Raw genomic sequence first — 16,326 nt, forward strand, 5'->3', positions numbered from 1 at the left:
CCAGTGCAATCCCTCCTTGGGCAATTTCAGCTAGCACCTGGCTGTCCCTGGCCAAAGCTGGGCCCCCAGATCATGATTTCCTCACGACCTCCTTCTCCTCAGATGTCTGACCAGTCTGAGGGCGCCTTCAATGACGTGGAGCGGAGCAGCGTTTCCTCCACCCCTAACTCCAATGTGAGTACCCCTCCACAGCTCTTCTGTGGCCACCTGCTCTTGCTCCCCTGGGTCCTGATGTCCACTGCCCCCCGGGGCAGCTCTTTGTGGCCACTGTCCTGCAGGAGCCCGAGCTGAGCCTGACACCGGCAGCCTCTCCAGCACACCAGTCCTACGGCACCATGGGCAACCACCTGGAGCCAGCGGAGGATGGGGAGGACGGGGCGCTGCAGAGCTTCGAGACAGAGCTGGAGACGGTGGAGGGCGAGTACAGGAGCGGCCCCGTGATGGAGAGCCAGGCTCGCTACCAGTGAACAGGCTGAGAACAGACTGCCGAGAGGGAGACGTGCCCTGGGGCAGGAGGGAGCCTTCCCTGCATGGGGGGGCACCTCGCTGATGGGGCAGGGGATGGCAGGACTGATGTGAGGGAGAGACCCACTGCATGAGCAGGAGGCTCTGATAGTCCCTCCCGCTGCCTGCACTGGCTGAGCCCCCTGGTGTCCCCGTCCCCACCTGCCTCCTCCAGCACACCGTGGGGAAGAGGGGGTGCAGCACTATAGGGAGAGGGTCTCTCTGAGAGGCCATGCTTTTAGGGGCAGAAGGAAGGCCCTGGCCCCTCTGAGAGGAAGAGGCAGCCCAGACAGCCCAGATGAATGTGCCTGCCACCATGCTGTCCTCTGGGTCCTGAGTGGCAGGGGACAGCCACCCCAAACCTTTGCATCTCATCCCAGCCACCCACTGCTCAGGCAGCTGTCCTGCTGCCTCCCCTGCTGCTGGCCTGCAGGCTGCCACCTGCCCCTTTGCCCATTTTAGCAGGGACTGCTGACATGTGTGTGCTTTGGTGGAGGAAGTGAGTGTCCCTACATCTGCCACCAGAGCCCCTACATGAGCACCAGCAGCCCTGCACCAAGGCAGGCATCAAATGCAAGCCCAGCTCTTCCTCGACCTCCCACCCCATCCCCCCATCTTGCTGCACAATATCATGCCCTTGGCTCTTGGGAAAAAGTGGGAGGTCAAGAGACAAGTGTGTTTAATGGCTTTGAGGACAGCTCCCTGTCACTCCTTTTCCTTGGCAGCACATCATTGTGCTCATGCTCTCACTGAGGCTGCCCATGGGACCCAGAGTAGCTCTGTCCAAATGTAACAGAACAGGGGGGATAGGTGGACACTGGCAGGACCTGGACTTCCATGTCCTCCTGGTCCACCACATCCTGCCTGCCTTGTCCACAAGCTGCAGCTGTGGGATGCTCTCCCAGTAGTCACACTGCCTCTCGAGTGTGAGTCCTGCTGTGATTAGTGTAAATGCACCATTACCTGCCCCAACAGCATCCCTGGAGTTTTCCAGCTCATCCTGAGTACCTGTGGTGGCCCCTGGGGATGAAGGCTTATCCTTATCCTTATCCTGCTCAGCTCCCACCATAGCCCCCCCTGGGCATGCTGGCTCCTCACTCAGCCCTACTTTGGCCTCAGCCCTGATTTTCCTGCTAGCTTCAGAGCAACTAGTTACCACCGTCCCAGGGAAGGGAGGGAAGTGCAGCTGTGCCAGCCCCAGGGCTGTTGGCATGGGGAGTGCTGTTGTGCAAAGGCAGATGCTCAGCCACAGCCCTGGTCAGCATTGGTAGTGCACTGGGAGGAGGGGTAATGTGCCAGTTCTGGGCTGGGGGGAAGGTTTAAAGGCAGCCCAGCAGTGAGAGCATCAAGGGGACCTTTAGGACATTCCTGTGGGGCTGGTGGGTCTCAGCTTGGGGTTCGCAGTCCCAAGGCCTCTGTCCCACCCTGCTCCTGCATGCTCGGGTGGTGGCTGTGGTGCACTAGCCACAAAGTGGTTGCCTTGGGGGAGCTTTGAGCTCAGACACACCCTTCCAATCCCAAAAAAGTTCCCTGGGGGGTTTGTGGTCTCCTGCCCAGGTGCCCCTGTGGCTGCCCACAGCTCAGCTGGTCCCCTCACTGCCTGCTCCAGAGGCAGCCCCAGGCAGGGCATGGGGATGCTGGTGGCCTCTCTGAGGGTAGAAGCAAGTGCCTGCTAGTGGCACTGTGTCCTTGGGAGCTCGGGCTGCTGGTCTGATTGCCCTTGGCTGCCCCACTGTAGGAATGTGCCAGAGGTCTGTACCTTCTCGTGATTTATTGCTATGACCGTGCCTTGAATAAAATGACTTCACCCAGCTGCTGCCTGGCGTCGTCACCCCCGTGCGTCTTTCCTGGCACAGATTTAGGGGAACTCTTGACACTGGAGCCTTTTCCCACCTGTGGGCTGCTTTTGACCCTGCCTGGAGATGTCTTGCAGAGGCTTCAGTGACAAGGAGACTGCTTGGACACATCCCCAGCTCCAGTCTGCCCACTATGATCCCCATAAAACCATACCCCAACAAGTGGTCAGAACCAGCAAAGTTTCAAAAGTGGAAGAGCACCTCACCATGTCCCAGACAGACTGACACAGCCCTTGGCACCATCCCTCCATTGGAGATGGGTTGCAGTCCTGGAACATTCACGTGCCTTTTTTGCCCACCTTCTGTCAGCAGTCACTCCTTTGGCACAGCTGGCTCAGAGCACCACCACAGGTGCAGATGCTGCTTGAAGGTAACAGGAGGGTGACCTGGAGCCCCTCTGGGACCACAGCAAGGGGCAGGGGCACTGTTTTTACCTGAATTCCTACTTGAATGATTTGCCTCTGGTTTCAGCAGGCTCCTCCACAGCTTCCCCAGGGTGAGCCCTGCCACTCTGGTTTGTGGCACAGGGCAGAAGGCATAGGGAGGGCTTCCCTTTGGGTGAAACACTGAACAATTTAAAGCCTATCCCATGCCTGCACAGAGGCCCCACAAGGTTTGTAGTGAGTGGTAAACAGAGTTAGCACAGGGCAGTGCTGTGCCAGGGAGCTGGGCAGGAGCTTTGGCTGGGAGCATCCCTCACACTGGGAAGCTCATCAAGGCTTAGGGGTGTGGTGACACCCTGAGGGGGTAACTAACTTTATCAATGACCTGAAGGGGGTACCTCTTTGCATTCAGATCTCTGCTGCTCTCCTTGCCCTTCACAGCCCATCACCCATTGCATTGTGGAACAAGCCCATCCTAAATGAGCAGTACAGCTCTTCCAAGATGTTTTCCCTTCTCTCCCGTGCCAGGGCTGGGATTTGAAGCCTTTGGGAGATGCTATTACTGACCCTGCGCTGGCTTCCCCACTCTAGGCACCGTGCTTCAGCACCAAGTGCCCAGCTCTCACAGGTCAGAGCTAGAACATGCTAGAAGACAGAACATCCTGCACTCTCACCAGCTGCTCCCTGGGCAGGGCTGGCTGCTAGAATGACTGCAGTCCAGCTGGCAGGGTGGATGGTGCTCCATGGAGCCAGACAGGACTTTGTTATGAGGCCGTGCTCTGCTGCTGCAGGTGACCAGCAGCAGGTGAGCCAATGCTATGTCAAGAAACAAAAGCAGTGGCTGAACAACAGAAAAGGGATTTTTAGGGTGATTGCTTAAAAATTCTGATTCCATTAGAGATTATTATACTTGAAGGGTCTGAGCAGTCAGTTAGTAGGGTGTCTCTGTTAGCCCCTCCACTGCTCACCCATTCAATTACCAGGCACTGAAGTTCCCAACACACTTTTGGTGGTGGATGCCTTCTCATGCCAGTCAAGCTGTACTACACAAGTGCTCCCAGTGACCAATATCTTCAAAGCTAGAATCAACAAGAAACCAGTAAACCCCCCTCTCTGTCATCCTCTTTTTCTGGTTTGCTTGGGCCTTTTATATTAAAATAAACACAAGGCATCAAAAGCAGCTAAGACTCACTGTTGTTTTTTAATAAACAGTACAGCTGGGTATAAGAGGCACACAGACTAGTTCAGTTCTCTGGGAGTTACACAAAATGTGGCACAGAAGAGCAGAAGTCAAGGAGCTGGTAAAGCTTGAGGGAGCAGGAATGGTTTGGGCAATAAAACTCACACCCCATCCATCACACAGCTGACTATTTGTCACATGGAGCCAGAAGGTGTTCCACTCCCCTGATGCTGAAGGCTGATGTCCCATAACATGGTTGCAAAGAGGACATCCCCATTCCCAAACCTTCCTGCCCCATACAGTGCCATCAAAGCTAGTGCCTCACCCCAGCCCCTGCCCCTCCATCCCTCACTGCTGGGTGCAAGAAGGGGGAGGACTTCACCTGACCCAGCTGATGGAGAGAGCCATGGGCCAGGGTGCAGGGCTGCAGAGGCAGAACATGGTACCACAGGGAGCACAAGGAACCTGGGGATGTTCACTGCCTGTTTCACAACACCTATTGGCTTGCCTCCCAAACACAGCTGGAGGGATTTTTGCTATCTGGAAGCCCATGGCTACCATCAGGCCTGGTGGCAGAGCACTAGAGACCCATCTCACAGACACCCATCACACATCTCACAGGCCCATCTCACCCTATCATCCCCTCCATGGCATGGGCCCAGGAGACCTCAGGAGTTCCACTGAGCAGGCAGCTTTCTCCTGCCCCAGAGTGGAGGACATCTGAGAATAGGAGGAAGGTGTCCTCAGAACAAGACCATCTCAGACCTCAACACTAGAGTCCTCCTATGCTTAAGAAGAAACAAAAAAAAAAAAAAAAGAGTCCTGCCAGTAACTGAATATTTGCCCTATGTTCTTGCTCTGGGGCTAGTGGTGGCTAGAAACATGGTTCTGCTTGTTCCATAGTGACTTCCCCATCAAGATGAACTCTTCCTTAAAGTGTTCAAGTTCAGCCCCTTCACAGAGCCCTCAGGTGCTGCCTCTCGGCAGTTTTCTGGGATTTCTTCTAGCAGATGCTATCTCCTCATTCCTGGGAGGGTGAGGAGCTCTGCAGTTGGGCACTGTGAGCAGCTGGGAAGCGCTCCAGATTCTGACAGCATCCAGAATGCTCTGCTTCCTCTGGCCAAGAGCCAGAATTTCTGGGAGCTGTTGCTATGACACAATTGCTACCTTCATTTTTATTTTAAGACATCTTTTCCTTGGATTTACTTTATTTTCCTTAACACAAAGCAGTAAACAGACATTGCTACTGCTGCTGCTGCATTTCAGATGGCTCCAAGGTTAAACCAGCAGACCAAATCAACACAAAGCCTTTCAGCTGGCAGCCTAACCCTGCCAAAACTAGACTCACCTTGGGATTAATGTGACAACAAGGTTTCCAGCCCTAGGAAACCTACTGGGTAGCGGCCAACCTGACAAAGGGAAAAGCCAAGGATCCCATCCAGGTCAGAGGCAAGGCAGAATAAAGCACCAGGATTAACCAACCAGTAGTGATACACTGATGAAGGGAGAGGGGGTAAACTCTCTGCAAGGTTGGAGGACTGCCACATGCTGTGATCAGCCTCACTATCTTGCTTTTTGACATGGATGGAGCCAAATCTGTCACTGCCATGCTGAACCAGGTACAGCAGGACCAAGCAGTGTCAGACTTGGCAGGGAAAGCACAGCAAATAGGATTTTGGGCAAATAAGCCCAAGAGGCCCATGCCGGCTCTCACCTACAGAGGATGGGTAGCAAGAGGAGGGAAGATGAGCAAGCTAAAACCTGGAGCAGGTACATGGGTGTTGGTGTTCCTGAAGGAACCAGGGCAGGGTGGCATACCTGTGCTGTGGCACTGCCAGGCTCCCCTGCAGGGATAGGCCCTGCCAGCCCTTAGCAGAGGCAGAGACACGTTCATGTCGAAGCAGGTGGAACCACTGAGAACCCCCCAGCACGTGTGAGTGGCAGAGGCAGCCGTGGGCTGGTGCACACACAAAGACAGAGGTGGGGAGAGGCAGCGAGTGTGGCGTGAGACTCCCCGTGCTCAGGACCATGGCATGGTCAGGGATAGGGATGGCTGGCAGGATCTAGTCCCCTTCTGGGAGGGTCTCCCAGCCACGTTGCATGGCTTTCACCACAGCACTGTAGAGTTTGCTCCAAGCTTCCTGCATCTCTGGGCTGAAGGCAGCACCAAGGCATTTCTCCAGCATGTACAGCAAGGACTCGCCGACTGTCTGCAAACCGAAAGGGAGGTGTCAAGCTCAGCACCAGAGGATGACATGCAGTCTCTTGTCTCATTTCACCACCTTTTTTGACTTCTCCAATTGCAGGGCACCTGCTCCTCTTCCATCTACCAGGCCCTTCCAGTCCCTGGCTCATCAGAGGGGGCCCAGGACCAGCCCATGTCATCCTCTTCCCCTGCTGTACTCTGGCCCTCACCATGGATGAGTGGGGAGTGGAAGTCAGGGAGCAAGGGCTGAACTGACATGCACATACCAGGGGAGAGGTATACATCCAGTTTCTGTGGTCCCCAGGTGCAGGTAGCTGGCCCTATCCCCTGGCATAGCAGTGGAGCAGCAGAGTGAGCAATGCCCTGATGGCAGGAGTGTGGATCAGACTCCATGCTGGATGCTTAGGGCATGTCTCAGTGCCTCAGGCTTCTCCTCACACTCCTCACAGGGCTGTGAGCAGCCCCATGCAGGAGCACCCCCACACTGAGCACAAGGCTGGTGGGGATCACTACCCCAAACAAAAAGGACCCTGCTCCCTCTGAAGAGAGCAAAAGTTAGCAGTATCAGGAATGAGCCATGTGTGGGTTAGAAAGATTTTCAACCCTTCCCCACTGCAGTTCTGTCCATGCTTGATAGCAGGAGAGGAGTAATCAAGGGTTTAATGTGGAAGATGCTTGGGTGTTTCTGGCATGGAGGAGGCAGGGGCTGAGGTGCAGCAACCACATCCCAGGGCAGATACAGAGGTGGATGTTCCCTTTTCCAGGTGTGGTGAGAAACAGATGCAAAGGATCCAGAGCAAAGGCTGAGTCTGCAGCCCTGTGGCACAGGAGAGACTGCAGAGTCCTTAAACCACAATTCTCTTCAAACAGTGGACATGCTTTGCTCCCGTCTATCCTTTCTGCCTGGGCTTGCTGGGCAAGGGCAGAAAACAAGGGGAGCTCAAAGGTTTCTCTCACTGGGGCAGTCACACTACACTGGTATCAGCACCTTGGACTGGCTGCCCTGAGCCATCAGCTTTCTCTCCAGACAGCTGAGCCCAGAGGAAGGATGGGGACAGCTGAGGGCTGCAGGCAGGGGTGAACAAACACAGCACAGTGAGACAAGAGAGAACACCTCACCGAGAAAGACTCAACCTTCACACCAACTGCCTGGTGCTTCTTGCCAAGGTTGCAGAGATACTCTTCCAGGCAGGATAAGTTCTCCAGGTGGCTCACAGCAGCATCAATCACCAACATCACCTAGCACAGGAGCACAAAGGCAGAATGGCATTAACAGAAAGGTTCAGCTTCCCTCCCAGAAGAAACAGTCTCACCCTTTACTTCACCCTTGTCAGCCTGACCCCCTCCCAGCCCAGATGCCCTCTGAGCTCTCCTTTGCTCCAGTGTGATCCATGTGATACATCAGTGAGGCTGGCAGCAGCATGTACCACATCCTTCCATGGGCACTTGCTTGCACAGCAAGCAGCACAGCTGACCACCCTGTCCTAGAGAGGATAAACAGCCCTACAGCAGAGCAGTTGCAGGTTAAGACCTAATGCTGATGCACTTATTACAATTCCTTGGACCCCAGGACAACTGCATGGGAACCTCAGAATTTGCCAGGACTAGAGTTTCCTATTAGAAGCTGCCAAAACAGTGCAATTCTGAATAAGGCCACTCCAATTCTAAGACCAGACAAGGTATTTTGAAGAGATGGGATGGAGAGTACAGCCAGGTCTCTTGACCTGGTCTGGCAAAACACATACCATACTTTCCCAGGAGCATTAAGAGTCAAATGGAAACAGGACAGAAAAGATTTAAAGAAGGATGAAGAAGAAGAGATTAAAGCCAGGGCATGATTATCTTGGCAAAGCCAAGAGGTGATAGAATTGTGCTCTGCAATTTCAACAGGCAATTTATCTCCAACGAGAGCAAAGAACTATTTCAGCTCAAGGCAATAATCTTAACATTGCCAATAAAGAGAGGCTGGAAAATAACAAAAAGCTTGCAGCTATCAGAGGAGCTCAGTCCTGGAACAGCCTCTTAACAGGGAATAAAGACAGGCAAGCAAAGCAGCAAACTGTTTTAAAGATGGAGCCAGGCAGTTTATGAAGGCATCTGCAAGCCAAGGCTGTGCTCTGTCCCAGTGTGGCTTCTCTTCAGGGTTCAGCAAAGGGCTTCTGCTGCACCAGGTGTACTTGCCATGCATGAGCCTCTCCTCAGTGTAGCTCCTTTCTGTGTTTGTGGGGAAGGGAATGTCCACTGCAGCACTCCCTCAGAGGCTCTCTGAGAGCCTTCTGGCTCTGCAGCTGCACCAACAACCTCTCCACAGCAGTGGGTCCAGGGCAGCCCAGCTACCTGTGCCACCTCCTGGTCAGCGTGTGGCCAGGCAGAGAGCAGTCCTCATCTGGACACAGGTGAGCTCCCTGAGCTACCTCCACAGTAGGAGAAGGATTCTTTCAGCTTTCACAGGAAACAATCCACTGTCAGATGAGGGCATGGAAATCAGCATGGTGCCTCTTAGCCACTATATCAGCATTCTCATCCCCTGCCCCCTGTTGTAGGACACTTTGTCCTGGCCTTCTGCTAGCATGAGTAACACCCTGCAGTTACCATCTCAGGAGGAGACTTCCCATGCGTTCCCTGGTCAGCCACACCACAGTCCCAAATCATTGCCTGAGAGTTTCTTCCTCCATGGAAGCTGTTCTCCAGCCATGGCACAGCCCCTCTCACCTTCCTGATGTGATCCAGGAACTCAGGGGCAGAGAGGCACTCCTGAGGGCTGGCAAACTTCTTGCAGTTGTACTGGAAAAGGGGCAGCAGGTCAGGATCCAAGTCAAACAGCCTGCAATAGCAAGAAAGAACACCCCATCTTCTCACTTCCTCAGCTTTATTTCAAGTCTCAGTCACCCTACCAGCAGCACACCCCTGATCCATTTCTGCCTCCCTTCCCACCTACTGATTCCTTCTCATCTGTAAAAGACCGAAAAGTTCTGAAAAGTTTTATTTTGGAGCAATCCAGATTACCAATAGACAAAAAACTTTCTGTTTCCCTAGCGCATAACCCCAGCTCTTGGATACATATTTAAGGCACCTGAGAGCTAGTCCCAATCCTCAGGAGTTCCTCCCTGCCTGGCCCTTCTTCTCCAAGTCTCGGCTGTTGTCTCAACCATTCCCATTCCCACTTTTTGATCCCCTTGGACCCAAAAGCTCCCAAATCAGGAAAGGCCTCCAAGCTCCAGCAGCCAAGGGGGACATGTACAAACTCAGCTGTTGTCCCACTCCCCAACACCATCACCAGCTCCCATTTCCTCTGCCCCTGCTCCATCCTCCTTTGCCAGTGTATGTCAGGCACAAATGGTCCAGGTAGATATAACAGGCCACCAGTAATTCAGGCAAGACAGTCTCTCTTCTCCTGCACATTAAACTACTGCACCCTTCTCCCCCACATTGTGGTCACTGCTCTAGTCCTGCTCTGGGACATTTAGACTCCTTTCGCTCCAGAAGCTGCTCATCAACTCTCCAATTGTCCTTTTTAAACGATTCTTCATTGATTTTTCCTTTTTTCTCTTCGCATAATTGATACATTAATATGTTGAGGAGAGGTAACAAGCTGGGTATCAGCCATTCCACCCGGCACACTATTTCCTCTGCCCTGCGACTGAATCCCTCCTTGGCCAGGTCTGCGCTTGGGGCTGCACAGCACTTCCCTGAGCAGGGAATGCTCGGGCAGTCCCTTCCACACACTCCCCAGAGCCATGCGGACACGCAGCCCTTGGCAGAGCAGAAGTCTCGCTGCTGAGGCAGGGGATCAGCGGGCAGAAACGCACAAAACCCGCTCGCCGCTTGTCTCCCGCTCTCCGTCTCCGCGTGCCAAAGTTCTCAGTGGCCAAGGACGGGGAAGGCAGGACAGCGGAGCGGAGCCCGGCGCTGCCCCACGCCGCTGCCCCACGGCACCTGCGGCTGGGCGGCGGAGACGCTTCGGCTCCCCTGGACCGCCAGCCACGGGAGGGGAGAGAGAGGGGCCAGGGGAGGGAGGGGAGAGGGGCCGGGGAAGGGGAGCCGCCGGGTGCCACCGCCAAGCGCAGGGAAGCGTTTCTCTGCCAGGAGCCCGTCCATCCCTGCCGCGGGGCGCTGCGGGCAGGCGGCCGGGACCGGGTGCCGGTGGCCGCATCCCGCCGCTCACCTGGTGAAGAGGACGAGGCCGTGCTGCACGGGGCTGCCGCTCACTCGCCGCCAGCTCTCCCGGATCAGCGCTCGCTGCCCGCCCGACAGCGGCATCCCGCTCTCCATGGCGGGGCGGGGGCCCTGCCCCGCGGCGCGGCGCTGGCTCCGCGGCTCGGCGGGCGGAGGGGCCGGAGAGCTGCGCCCCCGCCCCTGCTCCCGCTCCGCCGGGGCAGCTCCCCGCGCCCCCGGGTCCCGCCCCCGCGCCCCCGGCTCGGCCGCACCGCGCTCCGCCCGCCCGCACCGCAGGCGGAGGGAAAATCGCACCGAGTGCTTCCCGCTCGGGAGAAGGAAGGAAGGAAGGAGGGATGGAAGGAAGAAAAAAGAAATTCGGAATGCCCAAACTTCCCTATCCCGGGCCCGCGGGGCAGAGCAGAAAGTTCACGGTTGACATTTCCCGTCGTCCTGATTTTACGAGTGAAGCAGCAGGGCAGAGCCGTGCCGGCGAGGAGACCACCGGGACCTGGCCACCTTCGCTCACCATCAGCACAGCTCCCCCTGAGCGTAACTTTGCCTGGAGGGCCTCAGCGCTGCTCCACAGCATCCTCTTGCTCTTGGCCTCTTCCACTGAGACTGGATGCCACGCAGCCACCTGCTTTCTCCACAGGCAGATGCAGTCTAGACACTGCAAGGTACGTGTCTAATTTAAGGCTAATTATGCCAGCTGAAGCAGGCAAAGTTGTTAATAACAGATGAGAAGACATGACATCTTTGTCAAATGTGTTCAAGATGCACAGATTGTCTTTGCTGTTCAGACACTGCTTAATTTTGCCCCAGGATTTACACAGCACAGAGGAAACAAACCAAGAAAAGGCAAATGAGGTCTCAAGCAGCACAAGGGAAGTCAGGGAAGTTAAAGTTTTCAGAAGGATGAGAGCAATACAAAAGTGCAACTATTACTGAAACCCTCACAGTCTGCACCAAAATAATAATTGTGCTGATCTTATTACAAGTTCTGCTTCTGTACATCAGACATTTCTGGTAATCTGAAGAAAAGACAGAAGTCTCCGACCCACATTGGGGCACATTGATTCAGTGCAGGCAGAAAGGAGGCTCTTCTTGTGGGAGAATTGAAAACATTCCCTGGGAGGAGACAAGTTCAAAGGCTCAGTGTGGTGTTCTCAGCCCCAGCTTGTTTCCCAGGGGCCTTTCTCCTACAGAGCTGGAGTGACAGCACTGGCTGCAGTGACAGCAGGAAGCCACCCAAGATGGCTCTGAAAGCACCAGAATAAATTACCTGTTTTCCCAGGATTTTGAGACCTCGCATTCTCAGCCCAGACCAGACAAGATGCTGCATAGGAAAAGCTCCATATGTGTTAAAGGAAGCTGAAGAACCCTGTCCTAAAGGTGGGCACTTGAAGGAAGAGTCCAGCAAACTTAAAAAAAAAAAAAAATTGAACTGTCAGATGGGATTAAGGGGTCAGATAAAACCACATCTTAACTGTGTGGTTTCAAAGGGCATATTCACACCGGAGATAATGATAAGTCACTGCCATGATAACCGCTGAAGCAGCAAGGAGCCAGGAAGGGCAGCTGGGAGAGCAGCGGGAAGTACAGGGTTAATCCGAGCAGGGCGGAGAAGAGCAGCCCGGCAGCGCCAACGCAAACATTAACCTTCAGCTCTCTCGTGGCTGATGGAGCGAGCCAGCAGAGAGCATGGTGTCATCCTTTGTCATCCGTGCAAGGCACTCTGACATTTCAGCCCCTTGTCACAACCACGCCGACGTGGAGCTACACCAGAGCCTGGCTGGAGAGCTCAGCCTGGCCCTGCTAACAGTAAAGGGCAGAACAGATAGGCAGTGGTGCACTGCCAGGGTACTGGGAAGGAGCTTGGAGAGTCATCCCAGGCCACAGGATACTGAGGAGCAGAGTTGAAGCACATGTGCAGTCAAAGCAGCAACCAAGGCTGATTATTTGCCTAGCAACATTTTTAATATATTCAGATCTGGTTGATAGTGAAGGAAGAGAAACTCCACAAAAGCAAGTTGTAGTTAAGAGTGATTAAGTCCTGAAGATTTGGTGGGATGTGAGACACCTTTACTCCCATCCTCATAGGGCACCATATCAACTACCCTACCCAGGGCAACAACAAAGTACAGGTTCAGCCATTGTTCCTGATAGAAAGGGTGTCTCAGACAACAGCAGTGAAGCTGTGCTGGCAAAAGAAAACAGTGGCTCTTATCCAAAATGTTCCCCCTGCACCTCTACTCTGTGCTGCAGGTGGCAGCTGAACGCTCACAGACAAGGCACAAGTGTCAGAACAGAGCAGATATTAGGGCAGCAATGAGAGTGCTGAGCCTGTTATCCCTTCCTTCCATGGAAAATAGGAGTGCCTCAGCTGATGAAAGGAGCCATGCCCTGGCCTTATCCCCACCCACCCGTTGGTACCCAAGCCCTACATGGGTATAACACACAGTAGAGCTCAAGAACTCTTCCCTGGCTTCCAATAACAGCTCATTCTGGGCAAGATACATTCAGGAGCAGTTTCCCCATCTTCCCTGACTGTCTGAACAGTGAATCCATCCCTTTGCTGCCTTCTGGCATTGGTATATCTCCACTCTCAATAAACCCAGCATTTTCCCCCCTGTGGCAGCAGCATAGGTCTCCAGCACAGGAAGAAGGAGCTGCAAGGAGGGACTTGAGATGGGAAACAGGGAGAGCTCAGGGATAAGAAATGTTCAAACCACCATTCAAATGATTTAAAAGACTGAGGGTTTGGGAGAGACAATGCTCTTACCTGTGTGCAAAGCATCTTGCCCCTCGTAGTTATGTGGCTGTCAGAGCTTCTCTTGCTGTCACAGCACTGAGGTGATGAGAGCACATGTTGAGTCCAGAGAGGATTTAAAGTACAAAGAAGGAAACAGAAAAACCTCTCTTCTTGTTCCAAATGTATTGTGAGCCTTCAAGCGTGAGAATTTCAGCAAGAGATGGAGCAAACCATGGTCTGAGGGTTTCCTGTGATGGTTCCCAGCTCCCTTGGCTCTATGTACCTAACCTGGCAGTTCAGCTCTTTTCTGAGCTGTTCTTCAATTCCTGCAAGACCGTCCCTGGAGCTCTCATGAGTGAAGATCAACCAGGTCAGCAGCATAGACTGCTCCAAAATCATCTCTAGACCACTTGAAGATAGGGGAGGGAGGTTTTTGGGAAAATTCACTGACATGCAAAGAGGATGATAATGCTCTTGTGCTTTGGGAGAACATAAACTTAAAATGTTTTTAGTTTACAGTGGGTTTCATTATTGTAATCTATTATAGTACCAACACTTAACTTCCCTTGCCAAGTATCAGCTCTACTTGTTCAGTGCCTCAGTTTACCCACATGGAAAGAAAGTTGCCCAATCTCATAAAACAGTGTGAGACAACTAGGAGTAAGCTCACAAATGCCAGTCCCCAGCCCAGCACTCAGGGCTCACAGCACTCAGAGAACAGCCCACCCTGCCCAGGGAGGCCCCATCTGCCTGGCCCAGGGGTGACTGCTTTGCCAGTGCTGCTGTGGCACTGCCAGTTTTCACCCCAGCTGCTGCACTAACAAGCTCATATCTCCCTTTGAACTCCTGCTCATTTCCAATTCTGTATCTGTGAGTCTTCATGAATAATGACACTCTGATCGATCTGCCTCAGGCTCCCTGCTCACTTAGGATACAGACTCCTGGGTTTGGCTAATCTCCCTTTTTTCCCCTTGTCCCCAGTCTTGAAACCACAGATTATGACAGGTTCTCTTTTTCCCAGACTCCCATCCCTCCCATCCCATCCTCAGGTGGGTGCAGAAATCATGCAATGTTCCCAAAATTCTTCCCAAACTACCCTGAGGCCATGGTGCAACACAGCTCGGTAGCAAAGCAAGTCACGAAATATGGCTGCATAACAAAAATCAAAAGTGCTGCAGGAGGAAATAATCTTGTCCATTAAGATGAGCTGCAGAGCTTGCTTGCTGTCACCATGACTGTGGAGAGATCAGGGCAGCACTACCCCCCTCAGTGGTGGGGGTCTGGGCAAAGGGGAGAGGGATCTGCAGAGGGAGGATTCAACAGTAGAAAAAAATTAAAAACTTTTTTTGAATTAATTTTGCTAGACATCCCCAAGTTTATCTTGAATATCCCGTGGCCAGCTAGGAAGTATTTGTACAGGCAGGTAAAAACAGTCCTAGAATCACACCATGCTTCTGGACTGCCTCATCCTTCAGCTGCTGAAACATCATGGCAAAAGCTTGAAAAATAATGCTTTATTCATTGTGGAGTCTCCTCTGTAGTTTCCCCCCCGGACTTTTTGTTTCAGAAGCACTGCTGGTCTCTTGGGTGGTCATTGATCGTCTTCTCTCTGATCTCACCTCTCTTTGTTCTCTCCCTCCTTGCAATTTAAATTGACACTATTGATTAGACCATCTCTTATAAACATTTGACCTACAGCAGTTGTCTCCAGGAACAGTATTTTTTATCTATTTAAACAAAGATTTTGTGTTTTACTGCACCCATTCCTTCATATCAGGGCTGTGCCAGCAATCCCACATTTCAGCTTTGCACTCAGTCATCTGGTCTCAAAGTAAACTCCATGCATTGCTCCTTCTATGTGTGGGACACTTTTAGCTTGAGACCTTTTCCTCCTCACTTAAGCCATTACAGCTTTGAGGCTTTGTCAAAAATAATTCTCCTATTCAGTGGGGAATTTTTCACCTGCAAACTGCTCTGCTAGGTTCACCACTAAACCATATCCCCAAGTGTCACATCTGTGGTTTTTGTACACCTTAAGGTATGGTAATTCCACCACTTCCTGGGCAGGCTGTTCCAATGCCTGGCCACCTTCTGAGTGAATGAATTTTTCCTCATATTCAATCTAAGCCTGGCCTGGTACAACTTGAGGCTGATTCCTCTGACCCTGTCACTTCTTATTTGAGAGAAGAGAATGGCCCCCTCTTTGCTACAGCCTCCTTTCAGGTAATTGTAGAGAGAGATAACATCCCCCCTGAGCTTCTTCTCCAGGCTAAACATCCCCAGCTCTCTCAGCTGCTTCTCATCAGAGTTGTGCTCCAGATTAATTACCAGCTCTGTTGCCCCTCTCTGGACATGCTCCAGTACTCAATGTCTTTCTCAAAGTGAGGGATCACAAAAATGAACACAGGATTTGAAGCGTGAGTGCTGAGAAAGAGACAATTATTGCCTTGGTCCTGCTCGGCCACACTGTTTCTAATGCACATCAAGAATGTATCATCTTAATGCATGTTCACATCCTCATCTTAACTACTTCTCTCCACTTCTCAGCTGCTTTCATTCTCCGCTTTGAAATGGAACAGTTATTGTCCCCAAAGCACTGCAAGGCACCAGCACATTGCCAGGGTGTGACTCAGCTGATCCAACACACATGCTTTAATAGGGACACATAATCTAAACTGCCATTCTGGCCAATGGAGAAACCCAGGTACTTCAGAACCACCTCATCCTAAAATACAGGGTGAAAAAAAAGGTCAGGTGAATGAAGCCTTAAACTACATTTTGTCAACTGTATGACAACAGGATTGCAGGCTTTGGATGCAATACAGAGATAAAGCAATGACTGCAAGAAAGATAAAAATGGAAAAGAAATTTACAACAATTATAATCCTTCTCAGACTTAGACCCATTCTATAAACCACAAACTTTCTACTTCCAGAGCATGCAGCACATGGGCCAGAATTATAGTTGGTGGTGGTGTATTAGAAAACATCTTCAAAGTGTTCAACCACAATCCTTGGACATAAACCAGGTAGCAGCAGTAGGTGTAGTGAAGATGAAATTCGTATGATTCCAGCATATGGATCTAGGGAAACTGATGTTGGAAGACATGGAACAGATTGGGAAACCTTACGGGTAAACCAAAGAAAATTAAAAGGAGGTCATGGCAGATTGAGGGCCAAAGGAAGCAACTTGCATTTGAAGTTTCTATTTAGTCAGAAAATAGAAGATTAAGAAGATTAAGAATGAAGACAGAGAACAAAATCTATATTAAAACACCAGGTTGTCAA

General features: G+C 52.2%; 3 protein-coding genes across 4 annotated transcripts in view; 1 reads left to right on the forward strand and 2 right to left on the reverse strand.

The window, feature by feature from the left end:
• The window catches only part of TMEM63C (transmembrane protein 63C), a 31,097-nt gene extending 28,782 nt beyond the window's left edge, over positions 1-2,315 (forward strand). For both annotated transcript variants that reach the window (XM_079308549.1, XM_079308550.1), the window contains 2 exons: positions 103-174; positions 255-2,315. In XM_079308549.1, the coding sequence (XP_079164675.1) occupies positions 103-174; positions 255-467 (285 nt within the window). In that variant the 3' untranslated portion in view covers positions 468-2,315. The remainder of the gene's footprint in view (positions 1-102; positions 175-254) is intronic.
• The window catches only part of LOC306803296 (uncharacterized protein), a 119,711-nt gene that overhangs the window by 56,041 nt on the left and 47,344 nt on the right, over positions 1-16,326 (reverse strand). The gene's annotated exons all lie outside the window — the stretch shown is intronic.
• NGB (neuroglobin) lies at positions 3,927-11,043 on the reverse strand. Its single transcript, XM_079308596.1, has 4 exons — positions 10,295-11,043; positions 8,842-8,953; positions 7,249-7,368; positions 3,927-6,133 (listed from the first exon to the last, which is right to left on the reverse strand). Exons 1-4 carry the CDS (start codon positions 10,399-10,401, stop codon positions 5,987-5,989), a joined length of 486 nt encoding a protein of 161 aa, XP_079164722.1. The 5' UTR covers positions 10,402-11,043; the 3' UTR covers positions 3,927-5,986.

The sequence above is a fragment of the Erithacus rubecula genome (assembly GCF_903797595.1).
Source record: "Erithacus rubecula genome assembly, chromosome: 6".
NCBI lineage: Eukaryota > Metazoa > Chordata > Aves > Passeriformes > Muscicapidae > Erithacus > Erithacus rubecula.